General features: G+C 44.5%; 2 protein-coding genes across 5 annotated transcripts in view; one reads left to right on the top strand and one right to left on the bottom strand.

The window, feature by feature from the left end:
* The window catches only part of KCNJ5 (potassium inwardly rectifying channel subfamily J member 5), a 60,896-nt gene extending 36,082 nt beyond the window's left edge, over window positions 1-24,814 (bottom strand). For both annotated transcript variants that reach the window (XM_021295951.2, XM_021295949.2), the window contains exons 1-3: window positions 21,687-24,814; window positions 20,407-20,490; window positions 11,235-11,388 (exon numbers count right to left, since the gene is read on the bottom strand). The gene's annotated coding sequence lies outside the window, so the exon portion shown is untranslated. The remainder of the gene's footprint in view (window positions 1-11,234; window positions 11,389-20,406; window positions 20,491-21,686) is intronic.
* Window positions 5,858-17,442, top strand: KCNJ1 (potassium inwardly rectifying channel subfamily J member 1). 3 transcript variants are annotated; one of them, XM_021295953.2, is made up of 4 exons: window positions 5,858-5,993; window positions 7,220-7,331; window positions 7,762-7,830; window positions 14,710-17,442. In XM_021295953.2, exon 4 carries the CDS (start codon window positions 14,729-14,731, stop codon window positions 15,842-15,844), a length of 1,116 nt encoding a protein of 371 aa, XP_021151628.1. In that variant the 5' UTR covers window positions 5,858-5,993; window positions 7,220-7,331; window positions 7,762-7,830; window positions 14,710-14,728; the 3' UTR covers window positions 15,845-17,442. The 3 variants fall into 3 exon arrangements, with proteins under 3 accessions (XP_021151628.1, XP_064896444.1, XP_021151629.1); XM_065040372.1 differs by having other exon boundaries at window positions 7,759-7,830; XM_021295954.2 differs by lacking the exon at window positions 7,220-7,331 and having other exon boundaries at window positions 5,875-5,993.
* Window positions 24,815-24,848: the final 34 nt, after the last annotated feature.

The following is a 24,848-nucleotide window of genomic DNA, read 5'->3' as shown; positions in this document are numbered from 1 at the left end:
CCCGAGATTAGGGTAATTAGTGTAATCTCAGGCTGTTATAAAACTTTCTCAGCATGCAATACAAGAAATAACTTGGAAATAGCTCTTTAGGGCTCTGTCAGGCTTGAGAAAGCCCAACAGAGTCTGAAAGAGCCCAACAGGGCCATACAAAGCCCAACAGAATCCAACAGAGCCCTGCAGGGCCATACAGAGCCCAACAGAGCCCGACTCTACAAATCACACCGCTCTCTGTTGCAAGCGCGGACATAAGGAATTATTGACTAGATTTCCCAGAATGTACCAGTGTAAATGAAGCATAACACCAGAATTGTAAACATGTCAACAAGAGTAAAAATAACTTTTCTCAGGAAATATGATGCCATATGGATGTGGTCCTTGTTCTGGTGAGGCTTCTTGCAGTTCCCCAGGCTATTCTATGTCATGTTTTGTAGCAAGATGACTGGGTTATGTCGCTTCAGCACTTAAATTGCCTTGGGCGGTGGTGTTTCCACACTGACAATACCACTAGAATTTGAAAATTCAGTCCTGTCCCACTCATGGAGAACTGATTCATTGCTGCTGACAGCTTGCATACACCTTGTCATGCAATAAAGTTATTGCAACTGAAGTGCCAGAAGGGCTATGATCATTGCTTTGGGTGATTTATCCAGGACTCATTCAGCGCTCTGAGCCAGTGCCAAGAAAATTCCCTCATGTACCTAGACCAGATGTTGTTCTCATCTGAACTATGTTAAATCTGAGCTAAAACTACTAAAGCCAGCAGACACGTAGTGTTACTATCACCCTTGTTTCACCTCAGAACCACGCTCCTGTGTCCACCCTACCCCCTGAAAATCAGCAAAACAATCACAGCTGGACAAAAAGTTCAGCCTGATTTCACCTCTTTGCTGTGCAAAATGATTTTGGCATGTAAGAAAAGGCTGATTTTAATTTTTTTTTCAATTGATGGTCCTGGCCCTAATTCAAAAGAGAAGATGGACCTCTGTGGTACTCAGCCAGGGGTGTGTGAAAATGTTAACAGAAGTGCTGTCTGACAAAGGTATCACATTTCCCCCACATTCTTCGGTCTTTTTAAGGGTTATTTCCCATCACCAGCAGCACCTCCAGCACTCCCTGCACAGCCCAGCAGAGGGTGGTGGGCAACCATCTGCTTTTTCACTCTCCTGACCATTCTCAGGGGTACAACCACACATCTCTCTCAAACATCATTTAACCACCCATCCTATTTGTGCAAAAGTACAGAATGGTAAGTATGAAGCAGAAGCTTTGCTGAAATAAGGTCTTTCCCCACAGCTTTTTCATGGAATGCCAGTCTTAAGTGCTTTACCCATTTCTGAGGACTACATATGAATTGACAGTTTTAGAAATGGTTTATGAGTTACTGTGCAGGACAAGCATGTTTTGGTGCGTCTATCATTTGCAGAGAAGGCCGTGCAATACCGAGGCTCAGTGTGGGTCATGCAGCCTGCATGTTAAGCCTGACGTACATTCAGACACACCACCGAGGATTTTCATTGCTCATGCAAAGCTAGCAGGCTACAGCTGATACTTGTATTACCAGCCATGGTAACAGCTCTCTGCTATCAATCTTGCTGTCATTGTCCTCCAGAAGGTCTCATTTTGATGGGTTCAGTCATCTGTAAAACTGTCATTCTTTACATGGCCCTTTCTAATGTCTTGACCTTCAAAAGCAAGGCCTAAGACTTTGTGTGATCATCTACTAACCCTTTTGACAGTGAAAGGACAGAACAAAGAGCATAATACATGCCAAGAGGATGTGCTGAGTTCTTTGCTACCCTGTTCTATGTCTGTGCTGCTTCTGGGACCGTATTCCTGCTCCTGGGAAATAACTGAATCAATAATCACTCCACATCACTTGCTCCATTCCTTACTCTACCTTCATCCAACCCTTTAGCCGCAAAGGGAATTCAGCAGAGCTCTAATTCTTTCGAGCGACACATCTCAGCTTTCTTCATGACTCCCATGAGAGATCAGTGCCTGACTTCAGTGGGTCAGGATATCAAATGAGGCTTTTTACCTCGCTTCACCTTTCTCTGCCTTGGTTATCACCTGTAAAAAATAGGATGATGACTGCTTCCTGTAGCTTTCTCTCCCTCCCCTGCATTCCGAAAGAGAAGGTGAATTTCGTTTATTAATGCTGATAGAGTCCATGGAGACTTGCAGATAAAAAGACTCAACGTGAAGCAGAATATACTGTTCTACCTAGCAGAAAGCTTATGCTTTACCATTTCTTTTCAAAGTACCTACTGACATTGCTAGGCAACTGGGACATTGTCCAATCAAACAAATGAAACCTGAGTCTAATAGTCTATAAAATGTAGCTGAGAGCTGTCAGATAAACCGGCAACAGATTGAATGAATCTCCAAAGCTGGAGGAAAGAGAAGGTTTAAATGGTCAGTTGAACCAAACAGTAACCTTAGAGATATATCCCAAGGGGGACTCGACCATCATAGCCAGAAGGGGACACCAGGGGCATGGCGGTGTTTGGGAGCTTTTGAGGAGTAGCAACGTCAACTCGTTGGGCTGTCAAGTGACCTTAAAGAACAGCAGTCCAAGGGATGGTTATTGCTGTGCAAAGAATAACGCAGTGTTGTATCTATATAGAACTCTTCCTTTCATCTGCAGAGTACAAAGGGTGGAAAAACTGAGGCACAGACAACAGACCTAAAGTAAGTGATCCCATTTAAAGACTTCATACCATTTGATCAATTGTAGCTCAAACCCTCCTTGTTAGAGCACAGTGTGTACCTGTGCGCATTCTGCTACCAAATTAGTAAACACTGTCACTGAGTTGCAGCTGATTACCACATTTTGTGCAAAACACACAGTTTACTACGCCTGGGAAGGAAACAAGTGCCTTTGTTGCAGTGCACCCATGCCCTACATTTTCAGGGGAAATAAGGACTTCTCTGGCACTAACCTCCTCTGCCAAGCAGCTGAATTACATGTAAATGCAAGTAATGAGCTTTACTCCTTCCAGTGAGAATCTGGCATCATTTCCTCCATGAGCAGAATTGCATAAACCCCACTTTCCCCACGTGGCATTATCAGCAGAGGTGTTCTACCCTGCGGGCTTGCCAGGGGGCTAAAGGGAATTCTAGGTCACCCTGTTCCAGGAAATCTTGATTGCAGCTATGCTGTATAACAGCTTAAAGACAGTGCTAAATCCTGCTCACCACTTCTCTGTGCTTTCTAAAAAATTAAGCATGTGAATGCGCCTAAAAAGATCCAAAACAACTCATCAGTGGGCAGCCAAGTTTATATCTCGTGCTACGAATTGCAAATACTATTTCCCCCTCTCCCAAACCCGCCTGCACTGCTCTGGAAAGAAGGTCGATAATACCTTGCTGCCAATGAGGTCTCTGCTGTTCAACTATGAGTTAAATAACGCAGGTCTCTGCCTTTTGGATTTCCACATGCATTGCCAAGTCAGCTTTGTTCTTGAATTTAAATAGCCTATGCATTTAAATTTTGTCATTACAGTTAGCAGAGGAGGCCAAGGGCTTCAGCTACCTGCTGTCTATGAATAAGGAAGGCTGAAGTGATTAGGAATCTTTTATTTTCATTAGTAGCAATGCTTGAAGGTACTGGAAGGGATGAGGAATAGAATCAACCTCATCTGTTAGACAGTTCTTCCATTTCAGACACTCGCTGTCCCAGAGATTTACACTTTCTCCGAGCTTATCGGCACGCTGGCGTGCATGACGATTTATTAAAGAAGGATGTTGGTGACAATCCCTGCTAAAAGCAGCAAAAAGCCACTTCTTGTATTCATCTCTCAGCTATGACAGTGCTTGTTCACCAAAAAGAAAGTTTGGGGAATTAATCACAACTACATATACATCAGATTGAATATTCACCCTCCTGTTACAGCTGCACTACTGTCTAGAATCCACTCAGCATTTTACTCATGCAAAATGAGACATAACTGGAAGGACAGAATCACCTCCCCTGGGACCCCGAATAGAACTGCAATGGATTTCAAATCCCTCCCCACGGTGAGCACAGAGTAAATCAGTAGAGAGAGGCTGCCAGCCCAGCTACACCGAGGTTAATGAATAAACAACTGCCTGCAGTGCTGACTCGCCTGCTGCACTTAAAATATGTATCTGTGATCACATCTCAGGGAGACCTCTCCTAGAAATAATCACGCCGAGAGATAAAGGCATTACATCTTTTTCCTTTGACAAAACAAAGATTATCAACGGTTATAGAGGAAAATCTGGTCTTAGGCAAATAGGCTTTTCATAGAGGACTTGCTTTTTATGGAAAATGACTTTATTGTGGAAAACACTGGAAAACCAAGAAAAAAATAGCAAATATAGCAAGGGATATTCTGAAAATGTTGGCTCAGTCACACCTTGTTTTCCCCACTTTTTTGTGGGAGACATTCCCAGGAAAACAAGGAAGCAAGCTCAGAAAAAGGAAGATTGTTGTGAATTAGGAAGAGTTTCTGGTGTACCGAGGATTTAATTGCTTGGCTATGGATGCATTTTCAGAAACGTTACCCCAGGTGAACAAAATAATCAGTTTATCAAACACAACAGCCTAGATTTCCAAGAGTCTCTTGGGTGATTTTGGATGTGCAACACCGGAGACAATAAAGAGAAGTCACTTTGCAATGTACTTTGTGGGGGTCTCTGCCATTTAAGGGGTCTCAGACAGAGCACCCACGAGTCATTTGTCGCTTGTGAAAATCTGGGTCATTTACTCCCCTCCTCCCGCTCCGCTTTTTTTTCATGCTAAAAATATAGAAAGAATCTTCTGGCTTCAGACTGAATCAAGTCGTTAATTACACTGTTTCCTAAAAACCTGTGACTGAATTCACTTGGGGAGTTTCTGAAAGCTGTGGAAAGCTCTTCTTTTATAATCATCTTTTGACACGTCTCAGAGAAAAAAATGGAAGAAAGCCCATTCGCTTTTAATTTCTCAGTTTTGAGGATAAAATTTAACAGAAGTAAATCCCTTTAAGGGCTCAACTATGTTCTTTCAAGATAGCGGGGAAAAAATCCCAATGAGTTTCATTGCGGGAGAACTAGCTTGGTTGCTTTGAATAATTACGTTAACGATCTGCGGTATGTTGTGCGATGCAAGAACATTGATATGTGCCATCATGAACTGCCAATAGGTAAAAACGACAGGATGCCTGCAGATACTAGATCCAGTATACAAATAACCAGATTGGAGTATACTACATCAATTACTTAGCTCCTGGTAAAGCATCTGGGGTGATTCCATCGTAGGCTCCTGGTGCTGCAAATTCTATGTATGTGCTGGTATCATCACAGCACACCTGCCTTGTAGGAATGTTGGGAGGTGTCACAGATGGATTAACATGCTTTGGAGATGAATAGTGCTGCTTGTCAACCGTATTATTAATGACAGAGCTATTAAAACAATAGGATGGCTAATAGCAGAGCTTAATTCCATAAATGTCTTTTTTGGGGGGTTCTTATTGCTATATAACCAAGGGAAGATCAGCTTCCAATCTGAGGATGACAACGTGGAGGGTATGACTCATTTTTTGACAGTAGGCCTCCAAAAAATAGGGATATAAACTGCTCCGGCATCCTGCTGATGCACGAGCTCTGGGTTTCAGCTCAAATCTAGCAAGGAAAGTTCAAGCAGGAGTTTGGGCAAGGGCACGCAGGTCTAATACAGCCCAAACCAAAAAATTTTGGGCACATCAACGCTTCTGCTGCGTTTTTTCTCCATCCAGCAGCCATTCCTCTGCCTTTCATGTCCAATATATAAACCGAGCCACGATGCTAATGAGCCATTGCATATAGATGAGCTGGCAACCAGTCTGAGCTGACACAGCCACACATAAAAGCCAAAGAGGGCCCTGGGCTCTCCTGTGAGACAGAAGCTCTCGGACCCACATCCTGTGGAATTGGCATGGTCTAGGTGACACGGGCAGCTTTCTATCCCACCTCCCTCCTGCAGGCACCTTCACTGCTTTGGACACAAGGTAAGAGGCTCAGTGCTATATCATTTTCTTGAGAAAATCCACAATATTTCCACATAGACTGTCCTTTCGGTTTCCTTGCACAAAATTGCCACCTGATGACTGCAGTAAGGGAAGCAGAAAGTCCTTTCTTTGTGGAACAGGTTTGGGTTCTAGTCTGCTTATTCACTGGTTTTTCCTTGGGCAACCCTCTTGGTAGTTCTCTGCTAACCCTGGCAGTTAGCCGTTGTCACAGTTATACCTTAATTCAACACGGTTCAGTTTCACAGCAGCAACAGGCACATAGAAGTTCCCTACATCCAGATGCACTGAGATGTTCAGAGGCTACAATAACGAGTTTCTCAAAATTACTGTTAAAAAAAGAGTAACCAGCCTTAAATGATTTTCCATTGGGAGCCTGACAACATGTAGTGCATGGTTCACTTCCCTAATCACACAGTCAGTCTCTTTCCTCAACCCATATAAACTTCAGCAGGGAAAAAAAGGAAAATCTGCATATGTGTTAAAAAATCAGGACATACCACTTAAGGGTTGACTTGTCAGAATATGGTAATTAAAAGTGCTCCAGCTGACAGTGCCCCTTTAATGAATTATTAGTAATGTTCTCTGAGAATGTTTGATGAAAGACACCATAAGAGTTTTTACTTAAGCCAATTTTCTGCATGACGCAACCTTACCGAACAAGAAAGGGAAAATCTCCATTATAGAATTAAATTAGGAAAATAAAATAATGGTTTGAATGACTAGGAAAGAAGAGGTGTCCCTTCTGTACTGGTGACCCCTATTTCCCATACCACAGCCTTTTTCCATAGGTGCTTATCTAATAACTGCCACTATTTTCTTAAATTCTGTTAAAAAGGAAGGTGTAGCGTAGAAAAGTTTTGGTCACCAGCTGTTAACGAGCGTTATAGATGCACAGAGCAGTGATGAGCAGCTCAGTTTTAATGCAGATACAGCAATGCCCAGGGCCTGATCCTTTCGGCTAAGACCTAAAATGGGTCCAGGGGATTCTGAGCGGCGGTCCAGGCATTGCACAAACCTCAAACCAGTCAAGCCGTGCTGGCAGGGGGTACACGAGGACTTGGAAGGAGGGCAAAGGGCACTAAATCTTAATCAGGGATTTGTATTTGGGTGTGAAGGGGCCGGGGGGCTGGGAGGTACCGAGATAGGTGGTGGAAAGAGGCGCTCGTGCCTTGTTTCCTTCCACTGAGGTTCGTGCTGGTTTGCAGCTCCATCCAGACCTGCTGTTTGTCCCTGGCTGTTTTCTAAAAGAAATGTAACAGAGAGCAGCTCTGGGAATTCACGTTTCTTGGCAGTTCTGCGGACTCACCCCGATAGCTGGTAAGCAGCGATATTCCGTGGTCAATGGGTGGTTCTTGAAGGGGGTGGTCATGGTGAAAGCACTTTGGAGTTGGGAGCATCGCACACCAGAAAGCCACTCCCGCCTTTCAGCCGCAATCAGCAGCTCCCCTTAACCAAGGTGCATCGTTAAGCCTCCGGACTACAGTGGGAACGAGGGGACTTTGACAGCAAAATATAGATTTACCTTCCTAACCAAGTTGCTATGGAAGTGCCAGTTTTCTATTCCCTCAGTAGCACCATTTACCAAAAGATGCTCTAGCACTATATACCTGAGGCTCTATTTCTTGTCTGCGAAACACGACTGTAGCTCAGCCCGCCTACTGGAGAAAAGGAGCTTGATAGTTCAGGTTCAGAGGGTTGTTTTGTTGGCCCACCCTGAATGTTTTCACGAGTCTTCTCCACGGAGCAGGTGACGGGAGCACGTTGGGGCTGCGGGTGGCCGATGAGCTTGCACGCTCCGTACTGAGTGCCCACAGAGGTAAGCCGGTTTTATTTGTTTCACAACGCAGGGTTTTGACATGTAAACGTGCTTTCTCTGCAGTATCCCATGAAAAATGCTAAGTAACTGAAGCTGGCTCATGCTTTAATAAAATATCTTGGCTGCGTTCTGTACTGTAGGGAGAAATGTGTACCGAATAATCACAGAACAGGTAACAAACAGCAAGATATTGCTTGAATCCCTTGGAATTTCTGTCCCCAAGAGAAAAACAAGTGACACTTGCATCACAGTTACAGCTACTGTAACAGACACGCTGTGTGTGTATGTTTGCTAATATCAAGAGGTAAAGCAAGGATGTCAGATTAACTTTATTCACCTAAAATTTGGAGGTTATGTCTAATCCTCTCACCCAGTTTGCTCTGGAACGTGAGGACCTCCTGCAGAAAATGCATCAGAGGCTGAACAAGAAGAGGCAGAAAGAGCCACCGGGCACTTGGTGATAGTGTGGTTTAAAAACAAAGACCTGCTCAGTGTGGAAACTCAATACATCTAAACTTAAGACTTTCATTTGCAAAAAATACCTGCAAATTGGTTTAATATTTATCCATTTTGAAAAGCCATAATGTATTTCTTTCTATTTCATTCCTTGCTGAGAATAGCGAGATATTATGCACACAAAAGCTTTTTGTCTTAGATGATGTTTCTGCCAAAATAGCAATTGGGCATCTCTTATTTACAGTCTCCTAACACCTGAGCTCCATCAAAATTCTACCTACAGCAAGCTGGTACTTTGCCAGTCCACAACAACACACTCAAGAAGCCTCAGATCTTTTTGAAATAAGTGAATTTACCCACACAACACCCTGGTTTTGCTTCCATCTTATGAGTAGATGGAGAAACAAGACGCAAGGGGGGGAACACTTGTCCCATAGCATGTAAAAAATGGGGAAAGGCAGGAACTGAGCTCAGCTATTTAAACTCTCCAGGGAATACTTTATAACTTGACTATGTTTCCTAGGTCCTGCAGTCTTCTTAGGGCAAAAAATCTTGTTTATGGGTTGAGACACAATATGCTTACTAAGTTTACTCTCTTCTGCAAAACAGCAAGGAAGAGGATGTGCTGAATATTGGTCTCTGACCTTGGTAATAAGTTGATTTAATTGGATTTGATTTTTCAAATGTAACATCTCAAGTCAGCCATAAACACTAGAATTAGCATATCACATTGCGACACAGGAGAGGTTTCTAAAGTAGCATAAGGAGATGAAGTCCATGCCCAATGAATTTCAAATTACACTGAGGATGAACTCAGCCATATGCATGTCAAACTAAAACTGTGCAGGCTCCGAGTGCAGCAAGCGGGAAAGTTATTAATGGCTTCACTCGCTATTAAGAATGCAAAGTAGCTATTTTGCACCCAGTTTGTTCATACGTCTCTTCACATCCGTGACCCGTGTGATGGGTCAGTAATCCACTCAATGCATTCTGAAAGCCAAGAATGTCTTGCAAGTCAATTACACTTACAGAAATAATTAAAACACCAGAGTAACTGAAGGACTGGAATAGAGAAAGCTCTGCTGGTGAAACACTGTGGAGATGGCAGACTCTGTCCCTGCCTTTAGATTTGCAGCTGGCATTCCTCAATACCTTCAAAGGGCACCATGCACACCCCTGGAAGCAGAAATTAGCAGGAAAATGTGGCAATTTTGAGTTTTAGGATTTCAGGGAATAATCAGGTACTCATGTAACTAAAAGCTATTTGCTTCCTGCAGGAGATGTGGAAAAAGAAATAGTAGGACATTAGGCAAATAGCTGCCTACTGAGATTTCATCCTCAAGATTTGCTCCCCAAATCTGTTTAGCTTTCATGACATTCAGTTGTAATAAATCACAGGAATATTTTAACCGATCTACTAGGCACAAGCAGCCTCATTCAGACAAAATTTGCTTCATCAGACCTTGTGTGAAAGAGCACCGAATGCATTTAACACCTCTGACTTCAGCTGGAAATCGGTCATGATGCGGCAGCCGAGAAAAGCTGAGGGAAGGAAGTGATTGAGATGAGGCTGTAATGGGACAAGAGGCATCTTGACAGCTTGGTTGGACATCACTGCTGGTGACTGATACTCTTCTTGCTGAACCTCAACTGATTAAACACACAGCATCAGCCAGCGAACACCAATCCCTGCAGAACCAGTGAGCAGAAAAAGGAGATGGGAGATCAACAGGTAGCAGGTGATGTGATTCAATATAAGCTTAGCATATCAGATGGATGGATACATAAAGGATCTCCTATAGAAGAGAGCCTATATCATCCCAAAAGGTACAAGGAAATGTGCATCTGGTCAGGAATGCAAGTAGTCTTTCAAATTTTTAACAATTCTAGGGTTTCATCGTTGGTTTCTCTGCAACTAGCAGAGAACCAGTGAACAGACAGAAAAGTAGCAAAAGAGCTAACAGTAGAAAAGACCTCTATAAACTAAATATGTGGGATTCACCTATGAGAGTACGAGTTATTGAAGGAACGGGATGAGAAGTGCTAAGTAATAAGCAGCACAGAACTTATGCTGTGGTGTAGCATCCCTCTAATCCCTGGCAACCGAGACATGCAAAGACAAAACTACTTTACACAAAGTTCAGAGAGAGAAACTATCCGAGGAGAGAGCTACTTCACTTTGTTCTTTATCTTAAGAAAGCAATAGAATAAAGCGTGAAAGAACTGCCTTCTATATGGAAAAGATGTGAATCTATAGAACACCACTGCTCCTGAAATATCTCAAAATACTTTATAAGCAACAACTGTGTTCAGTGATCATCTCAGGGCAGGGCAGGATGTACACTCTACGTCATGAAAAACCGTTATCAACATTAACATAGCCTCACAGTCGCATGCAAAGTAGTGGAATTATTCTTATTTCCTTCGCAGACGGGGAACATGAGTTAGCAATGGGGACAGTCTGAGACCACAGAGTCAGGACTACAGCTCAACAACTGCCTGTTCCTAGACCAGGGAAGCCAAATTTCTTCTCTGCCCATCCTTAGCCATTCCAGGTGAAGCCACAAGCCACTGCTGCAGTGTGCAACTCATACCGCAAATGACAAACCTCTGGTCAGAGCACCAACAAGCCACGGACAGCCTACATCCTAAAAACACAGAGGCAGAACTCAAAAGAACTCCTCCTACTGCAATATCATCCAGCGTAGAGTGAGCAACTTCATGTTTTTCTTGAGCATTGAGTAAGAAAGAACCTTTTTCCGACCACACTGAAAGCTGTTGCGACAGTGCTAAATGTTTTCTGTCCGCAGCCTTCCCCGCACCCACAGCTGGGTCTTTTTAGGGTGGTACAAAGCCACTATCAGTTTAAATTGCCTGACACTTTGGGAAGAAAGTGTGTACGTGAACGGAAGTTTTATACAACAAGGTAATGCCGAGCACTGAGATACCTCGAGATTAGGTGCTGAACAGGGTCAGTGTTGGTCAGAGGTGGTTTTGCCTCAGGGAACGGTTGTTTTCTGGCTGATGCCCGAGTCAGCTGCCTCTGCGCCTCCGGGGCTCCCGCAGGAACCCTCTTGCCGCACCACACTTGACATTGCCAATCTGCACAAAAAAATATAGCGAGTTAATGATTCAACCCCTTAAATACTTCAGCAAAGAACAACAAGATGAGAGAAGGTGCAGAATTGGTTCACATGACTCTTGTCCGTTCTCCCCGTGACTTTTACAGTGGGAGTTTATGCAGAATCGCCCCCCCAGCCCACATCAAACTGCAATACAGCTCTTTGGTTACAGATGGATTCTGCTCCCAGTCACACAGCTGAGAGCTTATTACAATCTGCTTTTCTAACACCTTTTTCTGGAGACAGAGGGGAAAAAGTGACTAGACAAAACCTGCCTTCCTCCTTTAGAAAATTCTGGCAAAAAGCAAAATGTTTTGTTGTCAAGATTCCCTTAAAGTTGAATACAAAACTAGCGTAACACTGTTGGTGCGTTAAATCCATACTTTTTTTCTCTTGCAACCACAACCCCACATCACACACAAGACTTTTCTCCTGGAGAACCATTTCCTATTGAAAATTTACTATTTTCAGGGGAAACCTAATTGTCTGAAAACAGAAATAGTGCTGTTGGGAAAGTCTGTTGTATCGTAAAGACTGCTTAGCTCCCAGTTCTCTGCAGAGCAGAGGCAGGATACCCAGAGTGATAGATGCTATAAATCAGATTGCTGTAATTACAGTTGATTCAATAGAGGGCTAGGTGTCTTTGGTTTCTTAATTCTGATATAGTTTTGATATCAGGACAGGGAGATAGGGTGCAGCAACTGTCATCCCATCACAACAGGCACATCCCTGCTCCACCCAGGGCAGGCAGTGGAGGGCAAATGAGTTCTACTTGCCAAAGGTCTCAGTAGTAAAGCAGCCAGCAGATAATACACCATGAGACTAAGTGACATAGTTTGCTTTTCTCATAAAAAAAGGATATTATAAGGCATTAGGAATTGGATATTTCACATATTTTGTTCAGAGAAAGTTCAGCACAGAAAGGACTGAAAGGAGATCTGAGTTTTGAAAAGACCAGAACAGGACTGAAAAAAATAATCTTTTAACACTGTATCCCCCTTTCTTCTACCTAAGCTGCTTAGAACTTCATCTGAATCCCTAACAAAGATGTATTTCTAACAAAAGCGGTGGGTTCAGCGAGCTGCTTTTCATTTGTGCTGTCTCCCACTAATGATTCGGTTCTGCCGGCTTTGCTCGTACACCCACCGCTGCGAGGGAAGAAACACGTGTGATCCGCGGCTGTCAGACATTCCGTGAAATAGCAGCTGATGGAACTTTGTTCTTGTCAGACCCCTCTCAAACATTAAACACCTTCCCCTTCCTCTCTCACTGATGTCCTCAAGTGCCACGCATGGCAGAGATTAAAGCTATTTCCCTAGATTAAAGTGCATTGTACAAACACCCAAAGAACAATTAAAGTACCTGGTCATTATCCCCCAGCATTCAAAATTTTTCAGAACAAAGCAAGTGAAAGCAAATAAGAGCAAAGAGAACCATTCAATTCCATTTCTGAATGAGCAGAGGAACACCAGCTGGTGGGTAGCAATCAGGAGCTGCAATAATTGTTGTTACCTACAGGCAGGAATGCAGAAAAAGGAAAAGGTAGAAATGTATATATTAACTACTAACTTCTACTAAATATGAGACTGGAACAGGGAAACGGAATCTACATGTTTTCATAGGTAACCTTGACGTGCCATCTTTATTCATTAAGTAGTTTTATTGGTCAATGCCTCATTGTTTAAGAATACAAGCAGTGCAGTGCGCCTTCTAGAAACATATTATGCCTGGGGACAGCAGCAACTTCACCAATCACCATTTCAAAACACCATTTCACACGCCAGACAGACAGCGATTCCGTGTCAATCCGGGGCCAACAGGAAACATATTCCGGTAAATATTAGCCAAGCCATAGTTGGGTTACCTCTGCTGATTTAAACCGAAAGGACTTTAAGTGCTGTATTATATGAGTCACTTTATTTAATCTCCCCTAGACAATTTGCCATATACTCACAGTGTGCTCACACAGGAGGGAATTTTTCCTCCAGCTGAAGCAAATCAAATTTCCAGAAGTTTCCAGTGAAGGCTGAACCAGACCCAGCACTCTCCAAGTCCAGGTCCCTCTAAAGAGAACATCACCCATGGCAGCTGCAGGTCCCTAAAGCAGTCAGGTCTCTGCATGGCTGGGGACACCACGTCCTTCGAGACACAGGAAACTCAGGATACACTTTGTGTGAGTCACCAGCGAGAATATTTTCCCCTCAAATTCCTAATTTATTTCAGTTCTTTTTAAGCTGAAGCACTTTGCCCCCAAGAAATCTGATTACAGCACACAGTTCAACTCGGCTATGTGAGAATGATTTAACACAGGCTAAATAGGCACACAGGGGATGCTTTCAGGGTGGGTGAGCACTGGGCACTAATCAAACACATCCTCTCTGGCAAGGAAACACATTTTGTGCTCGCAGGGTGATCAACTGTGAAATCAATTATTTCTTCTAAGAACATTCCTAAATTTTGGGTCAAAATCAGGCCCTAAATCTAAGAATATAGTAGACAACATTAACTGCAGTGGATCACCCTCTCCCCATGCCTGTACAGCTGAATAAATCCAAGACTGGGGGGTTTTCCAAGTGTAGGTTGATCCAAATTCCACTCTGAACACATCTGTAGTATTTTATCCATCAATGATCCTAGTGTTAACATGACTAATTATAACAGACAAAATTAACAGGGTTGCAGAGCTGTACTTTGCTTAAATGGAAGATTTCAGAATCTGATCCTCTAGTCTTAGCATTACCTTTGTGGTGAGTAAACATCCAATTATCCTGCTGCTGAAATTTGATATTTTCTTTTATTTTCACCTAAAAGTCCTATTTCTGGCTTAATTATGCCTTTTGCTTCTACTCTTATTTCTCCTTAAATTCACTGTTCTCCTAATGCTGACATAGACACACATGTGCATGGACAGGCCCTGCTTTGTCTTCTAAAAGGCAGAAAACCCCTTCAAAATGTAGCCAGTCCCCACTACTTTTCCCCATGTATGTCCACAAAGTTACCTGCTTTTCTACACCTCCACCTACTCAGCTGAGCAGGGAACAATATTAACAGTTGACCGATTTAAAGTTTACCAAGCAAGCCAAAATGATTATTTTTTTGCTGGAATGCTCCTTAGGCAAGAACCTGTTAGTTTTCTCATGTACCTACTGGAGCTTTTCTCTACCAGTTGAGGGGAAAATATGCAAATTATATAACTTTTTCCTAAACAAGTGTCTTGAGACTTCCTCAGGATTTACTTCTCGCTTGCAGGCATAAATGAAACCTGCATTACCCATAATGTTCATTATTTCTTACTCCGCAGAACACAATCAGCAGAGGGAATGTTCAACTACCTCAGGAAACGCTTTAGCAGCCACATCAGAGAACGCAGCCGGCGAAGAGCGAGGCTCGTCTCTAAAGACGGAAGGTGTAACATAGAGTTTGGCAATGTAGGACAGCCAAGGTTTGTCTTTTTGATTGATATATGGACAACTATCCTGGATCTCAGGTGGAGATACAAAATGACTATCTTCATTTCAGCGTTCTTAGGCAGCTGGTTTCTGTTTGGGCTCCTCTGGTACGTTGTGGCGTACATACACCAAGATCTTCCAGAATTCAATCCTTCCATAAATCACACCCCCTGCGTGGACAACATCAACGGCCTGACTTCAGCCTTCCTGTTCTCCTTGGAGACCCAGGTGACCATCGGCTACGGCTTCAGGTGCGTCACAGAACAATGTGCCACTGCCATTTTCCTGCTCATCTTCCAGTCTATCTTGGGGGTCATCATCAATTCTTTCATGTGTGGTGCCATCTTGGCCAAGATCTCAAGGTCTAAAAACCGGGCTAAGACCATCACCTTCAGCAAGAATGCTGTCATCAGCAAACGTGGTGGGAAGCTGTGCCTCCTCATCCGGGTGGCCAACCTCAGGAAGAGCCTGTTGATTGGGAGCCACATCTACGGAAAGCTCCTGAAGACCACCATCACCCCAGAAGGAGAAACAATCATTTTGGACCAGGTCAACATCGAATTTATAGTTGACGCTGGCAATGAGAATCTCTTCTTCATTTCCCCATTAACTATTTATCATATCATTGATAAGAACAGCCCATTCTTCCACATGGCCGCAGAAACCATTCTGCAGCAAGATTTTGAACTGGTGGTGTTTTTGGATGGCACTGTTGAAGCCACGAGTGCTACCTGTCAAGTGAGGACATCCTACATCCCAGAGGAGGTGCTCTGGGGTTATCGCTTTGCTCCCATTGTGTCCAAGACCAAAGAAGGGAAATACCGAGTGGACTTCCAGAACTTCAGCAAGACAGTGGCCGTGGAGACTCCCCACTGCGCCTTCTGTCTCTACACTGAGAAAGAAGCTAAAGCCAAAGAGAAGAAAGGCTATGACAACCCCGGGTTTGTCTTGGCAGAAGCTGGTGAAACCAGTGACACAAAAATGTAGTTCCAGCTATTCAACAGACTGTATCTTTATTTCATAATGAATTCAATCTTGAGAGAATTAACAACTTAGTAAAAGAAAAAAGAAACACAGGTTTGGTTTTACTCTAAAACATCGTTCATCTTCTCAAAAGCCTCAAATCAAGAAGGTACAGAACACCAGTGATCTCCAGAACACTATTTAACTACTATATATACATATTTCATAGAGTTTATATTTTTATACCTATTGGACATTTTATGAAGCTGCTACGTTGGAATGTCCAACTCACTTAAGTTCCCAGAGGTACACAAGTCTGTTAAAAAGCCTGAAAAGATGGAGAGAAACTTCAAGACACATTAAATGGAATGAGAACATGAAAAGGGGAGACAGAAGGCAAAGCTAAAGAAACCTAAGGGATTTAGGAGCCCAAACCTCAAAAAAAAAAAAAAATCCACATTTCTGGTTGCCAAAATCCTCTATGAAAGCAGACTCTCTGGCTCCGGAACACCTGAGCACACATTTTGAAACAATTCCTTCTTCCTTTGGAGCTGGTGCCTCTGAAGAAATGGAGCATTAAGGAATGGCACATGCTTAGGAAGCTAGAAAAGACAAAGCTTGTGCCATTGTGCTTCAGCTAGAACTCTGTGAAATACAACTTCTCTCCTCTGAAAGCTTTTGATTCCTTTCAGGGAAAAATAGTCAAATGAAAAGTGAAGCAACAAGGCAAAGCAGAGACCCGCTATGGGAGAAGAGGAATTTTGCAGCTTATTCCTGTCTCTCTTCAGATACTCTCCCTTCCCCAAGAGCTGGCTAGCTGAAATTAGGAAACATCTGAGCTAACTCTCCAGAAGGGCAAGCCACAGTGGGAAGGTGAACACATCGACTGCTTCCCACCCAGCAGAAGAGAGGAAATCCCCAGCTCTAGAGGTACCCCGCAAACAAAATCCACAATGCAAACACCGGTTATCTTTTCCTTTGAAGCATGAAGGTCTTGTTAAAACAAAACTGCAGCACAGAACCTTCCAGCAACAGTGGGCTTCAGATTCGGTCCCAAACCGTTCATCTCACCACAGCAAGATGTGCATCCCTACAGGAAACCATTTCTGCTCACTGGTAGCTCAGCAGTGGTGAACTTTTTCCAGATATGATTTTTGATGTTTAAGTTTCAAGCAGAACAAGAAGTTTCCTAGTGATGTAACTCAGTTCATCTATTTTGAACACTGCGGTAAATTGAAAGCACCTTTTTAAAAGCTGCCGGACTGACCAGTTTTAAAAGGAGGAGAGAATTAAGCCGGTCAAATGATGACAAGACACAGTTATTTTGCGAGTGGACATAACGTGAGTATGGAAAAACTCTGGAAACCAAGAGCGTTCCAGTCTTTGTCGCAGTGTAGCACAGACTCTGTTGGGCCAGAACAAATCACTTCAGTATGTATCTCAGATTTGCCGTTTGTAACATGGGACTTAACGTACTTGTGTTGTAAAAAGAACAATGTTATAAACCATTATGTCACTAAAGCACTTTAAAAGCCAGTTCTCAACTGTCTCCATCTTCCCTGTCTTCAATGCACCACTGTTACACCATTGCACAATCCTAGATGGGAAGGTCAGCACAGAAAGTTCTATTCTTGTCATACATCGGAATTACTAAAAACAGCTGCACTATGGCTAGAACTACGCAATGCTAGAACCGCCAGCTGAAACCTTCAGGGTAATTCGCAGATATTGCCCAATACCTTAAGCATACTGGTTTTGCAACCTTGCAAAATAGCATTGCCAACTGTAAAAACATTTTTACGGTCTCAATCATCACAGCATCAGAGCTTGGAAGGGCAGTTTTATTCTCCTCCACTTTGAATGGCACATACACATAAAAACCAAAAAAAACCCCCAAACCACGAGTGGTTAGTGACCATCCACAGAAACAGAGGAGGGAGCAGAGAAGTGGAATGAAGTCTCGGGAGTCCCAGGCTTGTCTGAACTGAAGGGCTGCTGTGCTGCTCAGCCCTTCCTTAGTTGCTGCTCCATTTCCTTTCTAGGCTTCCTGTACAGTTGCCCTGTGTATAACTTCCTAGAAAGCAGTACTGCCAGTGTTCAAGGCTTACAAGTTATATCCCTTACCCCAGGAGGAGAGATGCACCAAGATGCTCTTAAGTAGAAGGATATTCTTCACCTTATTAACAAAAGGAAATGTGTCAAACCCAGCTATGCAGTGAGGTGACAAAAAAGATTCCTATTTTCTTTATGTAAAGCTATTTTGAGATGGTAGTGATAATTAAATGCTACTGCAGTGCCTGTCCAGGAGGTGGTGTACATCCCCCACAGTTTAAAGGGTCCCCAAATAATGCACTTCCAGGCACCGGCCTTGCAAAACCATCTTAAAATCTTAAGCCTGTGCGTTCATGACAGGTTTTCTAACCTCTTTCCCTACGGCTCTACAGCACAAGTGAGAGGTGCTATTCCACATCCAAAAGCATTAAGCACTGGCACAACTCAAACAGAAGATAGTTGATTGCACCGCAAGGATGATCACCTGAGGTTCAGTCTGTTCTAACAGCTAGACCCAGCTCAACAGCTAGTTAGGCTGATCGCAATAAGGGTAATCACATTATTTTGCATGATTTGATGTTACAGAGTTGAGACTGGCTACGGCACGAGCAGAGAATAAAGTGGGACATACCCAAAGTTGACACGGCTGAGCTACCAAGCTTAGAGGGGGATCATACTGGGACCTAACTGGGAATCTGGGAGCGAAACCTTCCTGCTGACTGTCACTTCAGGAAGCGCCCGCCCCGAGCAGGAGATAGAGAACCGTAGTCAGAGCCCAGCAGCAGGAGAACAATGAGTGGAATTTCCTCTTGCTGTCCGGAGGGGGCTGTTTGTCACCAGCCAGATAAAAGCCCAGAGCAGGGAAAAAGGGTTATCGGGAGACACGGCGCACACAGTGCCACTCAGGCCAGACTCCATAGGAAGTCTATTTTGGGGGCTGTCACCCCTACTGCCATTAAAAGAAAGTTCAGTTAAGAGGATGAAAATAAATGTAATCTTGCAGAGCAGAAGTGGCTGGAGGGAACCACAGACCTGATACTGGAAAACAAAGGCTGGTTTCTTTACCCATGACACTCTCTCCATTTCTATGTCTCCACAGCACTTTTCTCAAGGGTCATGGTTCTCTTCTCCCTCCTTCACCATCCAGTCTGCAGGTTGCCAACAACAATTAGGCCTTTCTACAAAGTGGCACATGCCACCGAGGCCAACAGTCCATACGAAGGAAAGGACTGAAGGAAAAGTCTCTTCTCTTCAGAAGAAGAAATCAGACCATGTGCTTATTGCTGGATTTAGCTGTGAAAGCGTTAAGCCAAGCAGCTAGGCTTGGGAATAATATGTCTGCTCTAAACTTAATTTATCTTTTCATTTCACAAACAACATGTTTCTTCTACTGTATTTATTTTAAACATTCATTCAAGCTGTGCATAATATTTCAATCATTTTGAAATAGATTTACCCTCCTGCTGGTAAATGAATACGGCATCCTGCTGACTGCTGGAGAAAGGGCCATGAATTAAAATAACTGCTTTTACATGTGCTAGTTAGCTGTCTCCACACACTCCTTGGTAGTGACTGGTAAAAAGACACCCCTAAATAATAGTAATAAGGAAAACAAACCCCAGCACACTGTTTAGATAGTCCTAGGGACTTGCATTGTTGGGATGTGGCAGAGCACTGCCCACATCACTTCTGCTTCCTTGTAAACTCAACTGCTCACCCATAAACAAGTCGGTAGCATGCAAAGCCCTGACACAAAGCGGGAGCAGCCGAGGTGTCACATCCTCTTTCCCCAGGCAGCCAACTGATGTGGTTAGACTCCTGCAAATTCAGCTGGGAAGAGCCTTTATTGCCCCCTCCCTTTTTATTTTGCCCCCCTTCAACTGTCACGGTGCTGGCCCGATTCCTGTTGCTCGCACAAGCGGGGAGAAACCACAGCACAAGGCGAGGAATGTGAGCAGAGCCCGTGCCACGGCAGGCATGGGGGAAGCCGAGCAAGTTCCTGAACCTTCTGGTGAATCTGCACTTATGGCTTCTTGCTGCAGCCTGGGGAACCACCATGACAACACCATCACGGGCCCTAAAACACATATAACCCTGGGACAATGTCACTGGAACAAGAGGGAGGTTAAAGCCCTCTCTCCAGGGCTGCTCCAACACACAATGTGTTTCCTGAGGCCAAGCTGACATTCCTGTGGTGGAAGCATCTGCCTGGGGGAGCTTCTTACAACTTGAAGAAACTCACTTGTTGCACAAGACAGACATAAATCCTCCCTGCCCCGGGGAGGTGGGCAAGCAAGGGGGGGCTGGAAATGAGACAATCTCACTTTGCACCTCGATTTGCATGCTGCCAGTCAAGTTTAAGTGCAGAAAGTATCAAAGCCCTTGCTCTCCTGGGTGACCACATCCCAAGCAACCCCTGCATGGACAAATTTACAGCATTATTGTGCTGTGACAACCCAACAGAAGCAGGCTGGGGTGCTGTCAGAGAGCTCCAAGTGTCTTCCGCGGTGCTGCCGCTGGATGGCAGCGCTTACCTGCAGATGGGCCGCACGCCCGGCTCCCGTTCCGCGCAGGCACCAGCCCTGAACTTCACCTTGGCTCCGCAAACCGCGGCGACCCTGAAAGCGCAAAGCAGAAATTTGTTGGGACCGTTCCTTATTTTATTACGCCAAGTTTAACGCGTTCAGCGACTTATTTTCTTGGCACGAGTTCTGCTAGCTGGATACATTTAGCCACTTCACAGAAGCGTTGGGAGACTTTAATTCACTTGTGATGGATTCAGAGGTGATGTGGAATCAGAGAGTCGGGGGCTGTACAAATTAAGTCTGCAGCGGCATCTAAAGGACCTTCAGCAGAGTCTGCAGGAGGCTGGGGAGACCTAAATTCCACCTCTAACTTCAAGCCTCCGTTTCCCCAGCTGTTCAAAGAGAAGCAACACCACAGGCCACCTTGCGAAAGCTTTGAGTTCTATGTTAGTTTTGCAACAGTGCCCGAAAGCGCCTGTCCCGCTCAGGCTCCCCCCGCCATTTAGAAGCGTTCCCGGGACATTACAAACATCCTTTGCGCCGGTGTCTGTAAAACATTATAGACCTTGATAACATCTAGAAGCTTTAATCACACCTCTTAGTGCTCCTGCGCTTTGCAAGCACCCCCAAGCGACCTGTAATCTTAATCCCTGCAGGGGTATTCTCCCCAAAACCCCAAGAGGGCAGCCGAGAGGTGTCCCCACCCCCCCGGGCAGACCCGGCCCCTCCACCCCCGCACTGGCACCCGGCGAACTCAGCGCACCCCACAGCCCGGGGACACCAGGAGAGGCGCGGGTGGGTCACCCCCCGGTCCGTGGGGACAAAAGGGGGTGCAAACCCTGCTGCTGAGGAGAGGGTTCGGTCCCCACTCACCTCAGCACAGGGAACGCAACCGTTACCGGCTGCGCCGTGCACCCGCACTGCTCCCCAAATTTACACATCCCCCCCCCGCAAGGTGAGGGGTGCCGGGACCCCTGTGATTACAGAGCCTGCAGCTGCTGCTCCACTCCCTGTTAGCCCTGAGCTGCAGGAGTTGGAGCTTTAAGGGAAGTTGTAAAGTTGCAAGAGTTTGCAAGTTTAGGCCAAGTTGCGAGCCACTCTCAGCAGCACCTATCGTAAACATAACCCCCTCCTACTTGTTTTGATTTAACTCTATGTTATATTAGTCCTAAAGGTCTTGAGGGAGTCAGAAAACCTCAGGGTGGGGTTCAGGTTGTTACAGGTACGGTCTGGCCACGCTCACAGGACAATCTGCTCCAGCAGCCACACGAGACGCGTGTGACACGGACCTTGCGCTCACCACCGCTCTTTGTCCCCACGCGTGACGTGCCAGCGCAGCCCTACAGTACAGGAGGCTCCTTGTGCCCGTGCACAGGTCTTGGCAGCAGCAGGGGAGGTCGAGGAGACGCAGCACCAAATCCACAGCTCCAAGAGGCAGAAAGTTAACAAAAAGGCAAAAGTCTGCAGCAGTTCCTGGAAACGACAGAGCATCAAAATGCCAGAGTGCCCATGTTTTCCTTCCTTTAGCACCTACAGGTTAAAATAAAAAATACAGATATTCATCCTTTCCTGCCTGCTCCTCGATAAGGAGCAGCTATATCTCCTCCTCTAAGAAAACTGCCCCTGCCCAAAAACGCCTTCCTGCTCCTTTGTTGCAGCTCTTTGTACTGGTTGAAGTGGCTGCTCAGCTGCAAACGCTTCTGCTCATCACTGACACACCTGCCCGCACTTTGGCCTGATGGGGCAGAGTTGATGAGGGTTATAATTGTGGTGGCCTTAAAGCTGCTTTTCTTTCTCGTCTTTCATTTTGTGGGTTCAGTTTGCTACTCTCTGAGCCTGAAAAGCTGAATTTTGCCAAGGATCTCTAATTCTCTTCTCATATAATAAAAGAATCTGAGTTTTATGCACAGGGATTTCTGCCTCTGTAGATGAAAAAATTGTAACGCACAAGCTACATTATATTTATGTGTCATTCATTGTATGACCTTAGTCAGGGGTCTCAATTCTTTTCTAATACAATAGAAAAGTCAGAGCTTTATATGCAACATGTTTTGCTTTTACAGATGAGAATCATGATATATCTACATAATGTGCAAAATGTATTGTGCAAAAGTATACAAATAGTGTCTTTGAAGTGAATTTATCAACCACAGAGCCTCATGTGTCTCTAGATCACAGCCCTAATTAACACCAAATGCAGCAACACTCAGTCTGATATGGGAGAACCCACTTTGTGAGCGAAGTGGAATTTCACAGGGGTCATTAAAAATAATGCATCAGCACAGCAAAGCAGCCCATAAAGATATATATATATATAGTTGTAATAGTATAATGAAGTGAAGCTGGCTCCTTTAACCCAGAATTTACAGACCGATGGCTCTTTTCTTCTGACAGTAGGGATGGGAAACAGCAGCTGGGTTCATCGATGCTTTTATGACAAAGCTTCAGGCGTAGTCGTTTGCAGTAAGAATGTATCTGAAATATTACCAGATAAGTCCAGCTTCACATCAAATATTTGCACCAACAGGAGTTACAGCAAATTTCCCACCTAGTTAATGTCTCATTAGGACCATAGCATGTTTGTTGGGCATTAGTATGGGAAATACTTCCTTCTCTTTGCTAATGGGAAGGTCTTAGCATGGGGAAATCCCTCTCCCCTGCAATACCGTTAGTTGCATGTTAGAAATTCACAGTTGTTTGGAAAAAATCACCCTCAGGGTTGAAATGCAGTTGGTAGGTATATAAAAGCAATAAACCACTCGTGTATGGAGAGGATGGGATCTGTCAGATGAGGATTATAGATAGGAATAATCTCAGATGCTTGACACTAAAGGGATTTGGCATCTCATAACGTGGAGCATCTAACAAGTGCTTAAGCTTGGAGCTCCATCCTCTAGATGGCTAAAAAAGGTTTATTCAAAATAGAATTGGGAGCAGATTCAGAATGAGATGTCTGTAATTAAGCACTAAGAATTCCATTTTGTTCTCCCTTCCCAGGTTCCTCCGATACGCAGACACTGAGGCAGGTACATCTCAAATAGAAACGAATTGTCCCAAAGGTCCCAGCTGAAGGAGCCGGAGCTCAGAGACTGCAGACACATCACCGGTTCTACTTAATATGCAAACTGCAATTTCTATTTGTAGGAGATGAAATGTAAAGCTAATTCTAGCTTTGCATATTTAAGCTAGACCCCATTCAATGTTTGAACTTGGCGAGCAGAACAGAAATCCTGGGTGAATGCTGGTTCACTATAAATTAATAGCTAAATTACCACAGATTTCAATGGGATCTGCGTTTCCTGGTGAGGTTTGAGTTCTGAACTTCTCTGCAGAGAAGACTTTCTGCGGTCCCTGTTGACTCACAGCTCACAACCATGTGATCCCAACCAGCTGTTTGGGAAACGTTCTGATTTGAGCCTGAAACACTTGAATTCCATCTGCCTTGTCCTCCTGGGAAAAGCAAAAAGCAGCATTAACACTGTAAAGTTCCTGGTTTATTCTCTCTCAATGTGTCCCAGAAACCTGGGTCGGGAGGGGAGATGCTGGCAAAGATTAACCTCAGCAGGTGCCCCAAAGAGAAGGATGAAAAGATGCTGAAAGGACCTGAGTTGTGGATGCTGCTGATCACCTTCCACCTTTGTCTGGGCTCCTCCAAGGTGTTGCAAGCTGGACAGCCGAAAAAAGATGCTTCTTAAACTGGTTTTTCAAGAGTTTGCTATCAAAGCCATCTTTGCACGCCGACAACCTTCAGATTCTGCCTTTAGATGGTTTTGTGCAACCTCAGTCTTCAGATTTTCCTTCCTGGCAACTGGGCTGGCATGCTGTATTTAAATAAAACACTCCATGGTGTGCAGCCAGAATGAATCTGGAGAGCACTAAAGCAAAAAACAATAGAGATAAGCAACAAAACACGCACTTCTATGACTAAATTGAGCAACTATGGTTGAATACACAAAGGGAAGGCTTGAATACACTAACATCGCTCTTTTTTGGAGCCCAGGCTTGCTAATCAAGCTGGTGGAAGCTATTGTGCTAGCAACTTAGCAACAAAAGGTTGCGTGGAGAGGAAGGAAACTCGTACTTGGGCAGTTGCGTGTTTCTAAGGGTTTATCACACATCAAGCTATCTCCCAGGCCCACCGTGCGGCTGCAGAAAGCCAGGAAGCACCTCGGCCTGACCTTTAGACACAATCAGAAGATTCCTTGGCATGGCTTGTTATTTCAGCCTCTCGCTCTGTCTCAAGAACGCTCCGGAGCTTTCCCTGGGCTCTGGGGAGAGGCGAGAAACATTAACAAGGTGGGCAGGCTGGTCACACATCCTGCATTGCACATCTGCATCCTGGCAATGACTCCTCGGGCACCCTAAAGAGCAAAGGGATGGCGATTAAGTCACTTATAACTCTGGCGGGGAGGCTGCACGCTCCACAGACACATTTTCTGCAACGTGAGGTC

The sequence above is a fragment of the Columba livia genome, chromosome 24 (assembly GCF_036013475.1).
Source record: "Columba livia isolate bColLiv1 breed racing homer chromosome 24, bColLiv1.pat.W.v2, whole genome shotgun sequence".
Taxonomy (NCBI): Eukaryota; Metazoa; Chordata; class Aves; order Columbiformes; family Columbidae; genus Columba; species Columba livia.
This window is presented reverse-complemented; position numbering and strand designations above follow the sequence as displayed.

Bases quoted from the DNA above. Each gene is read 5' to 3' on its own strand.
- KCNJ1 (XM_021295953.2), top strand. From the start codon at position 14,729: ATGTTCAACTACCTCAGGAAACGCTTTAGCAGCCACATCAGAGAACGC.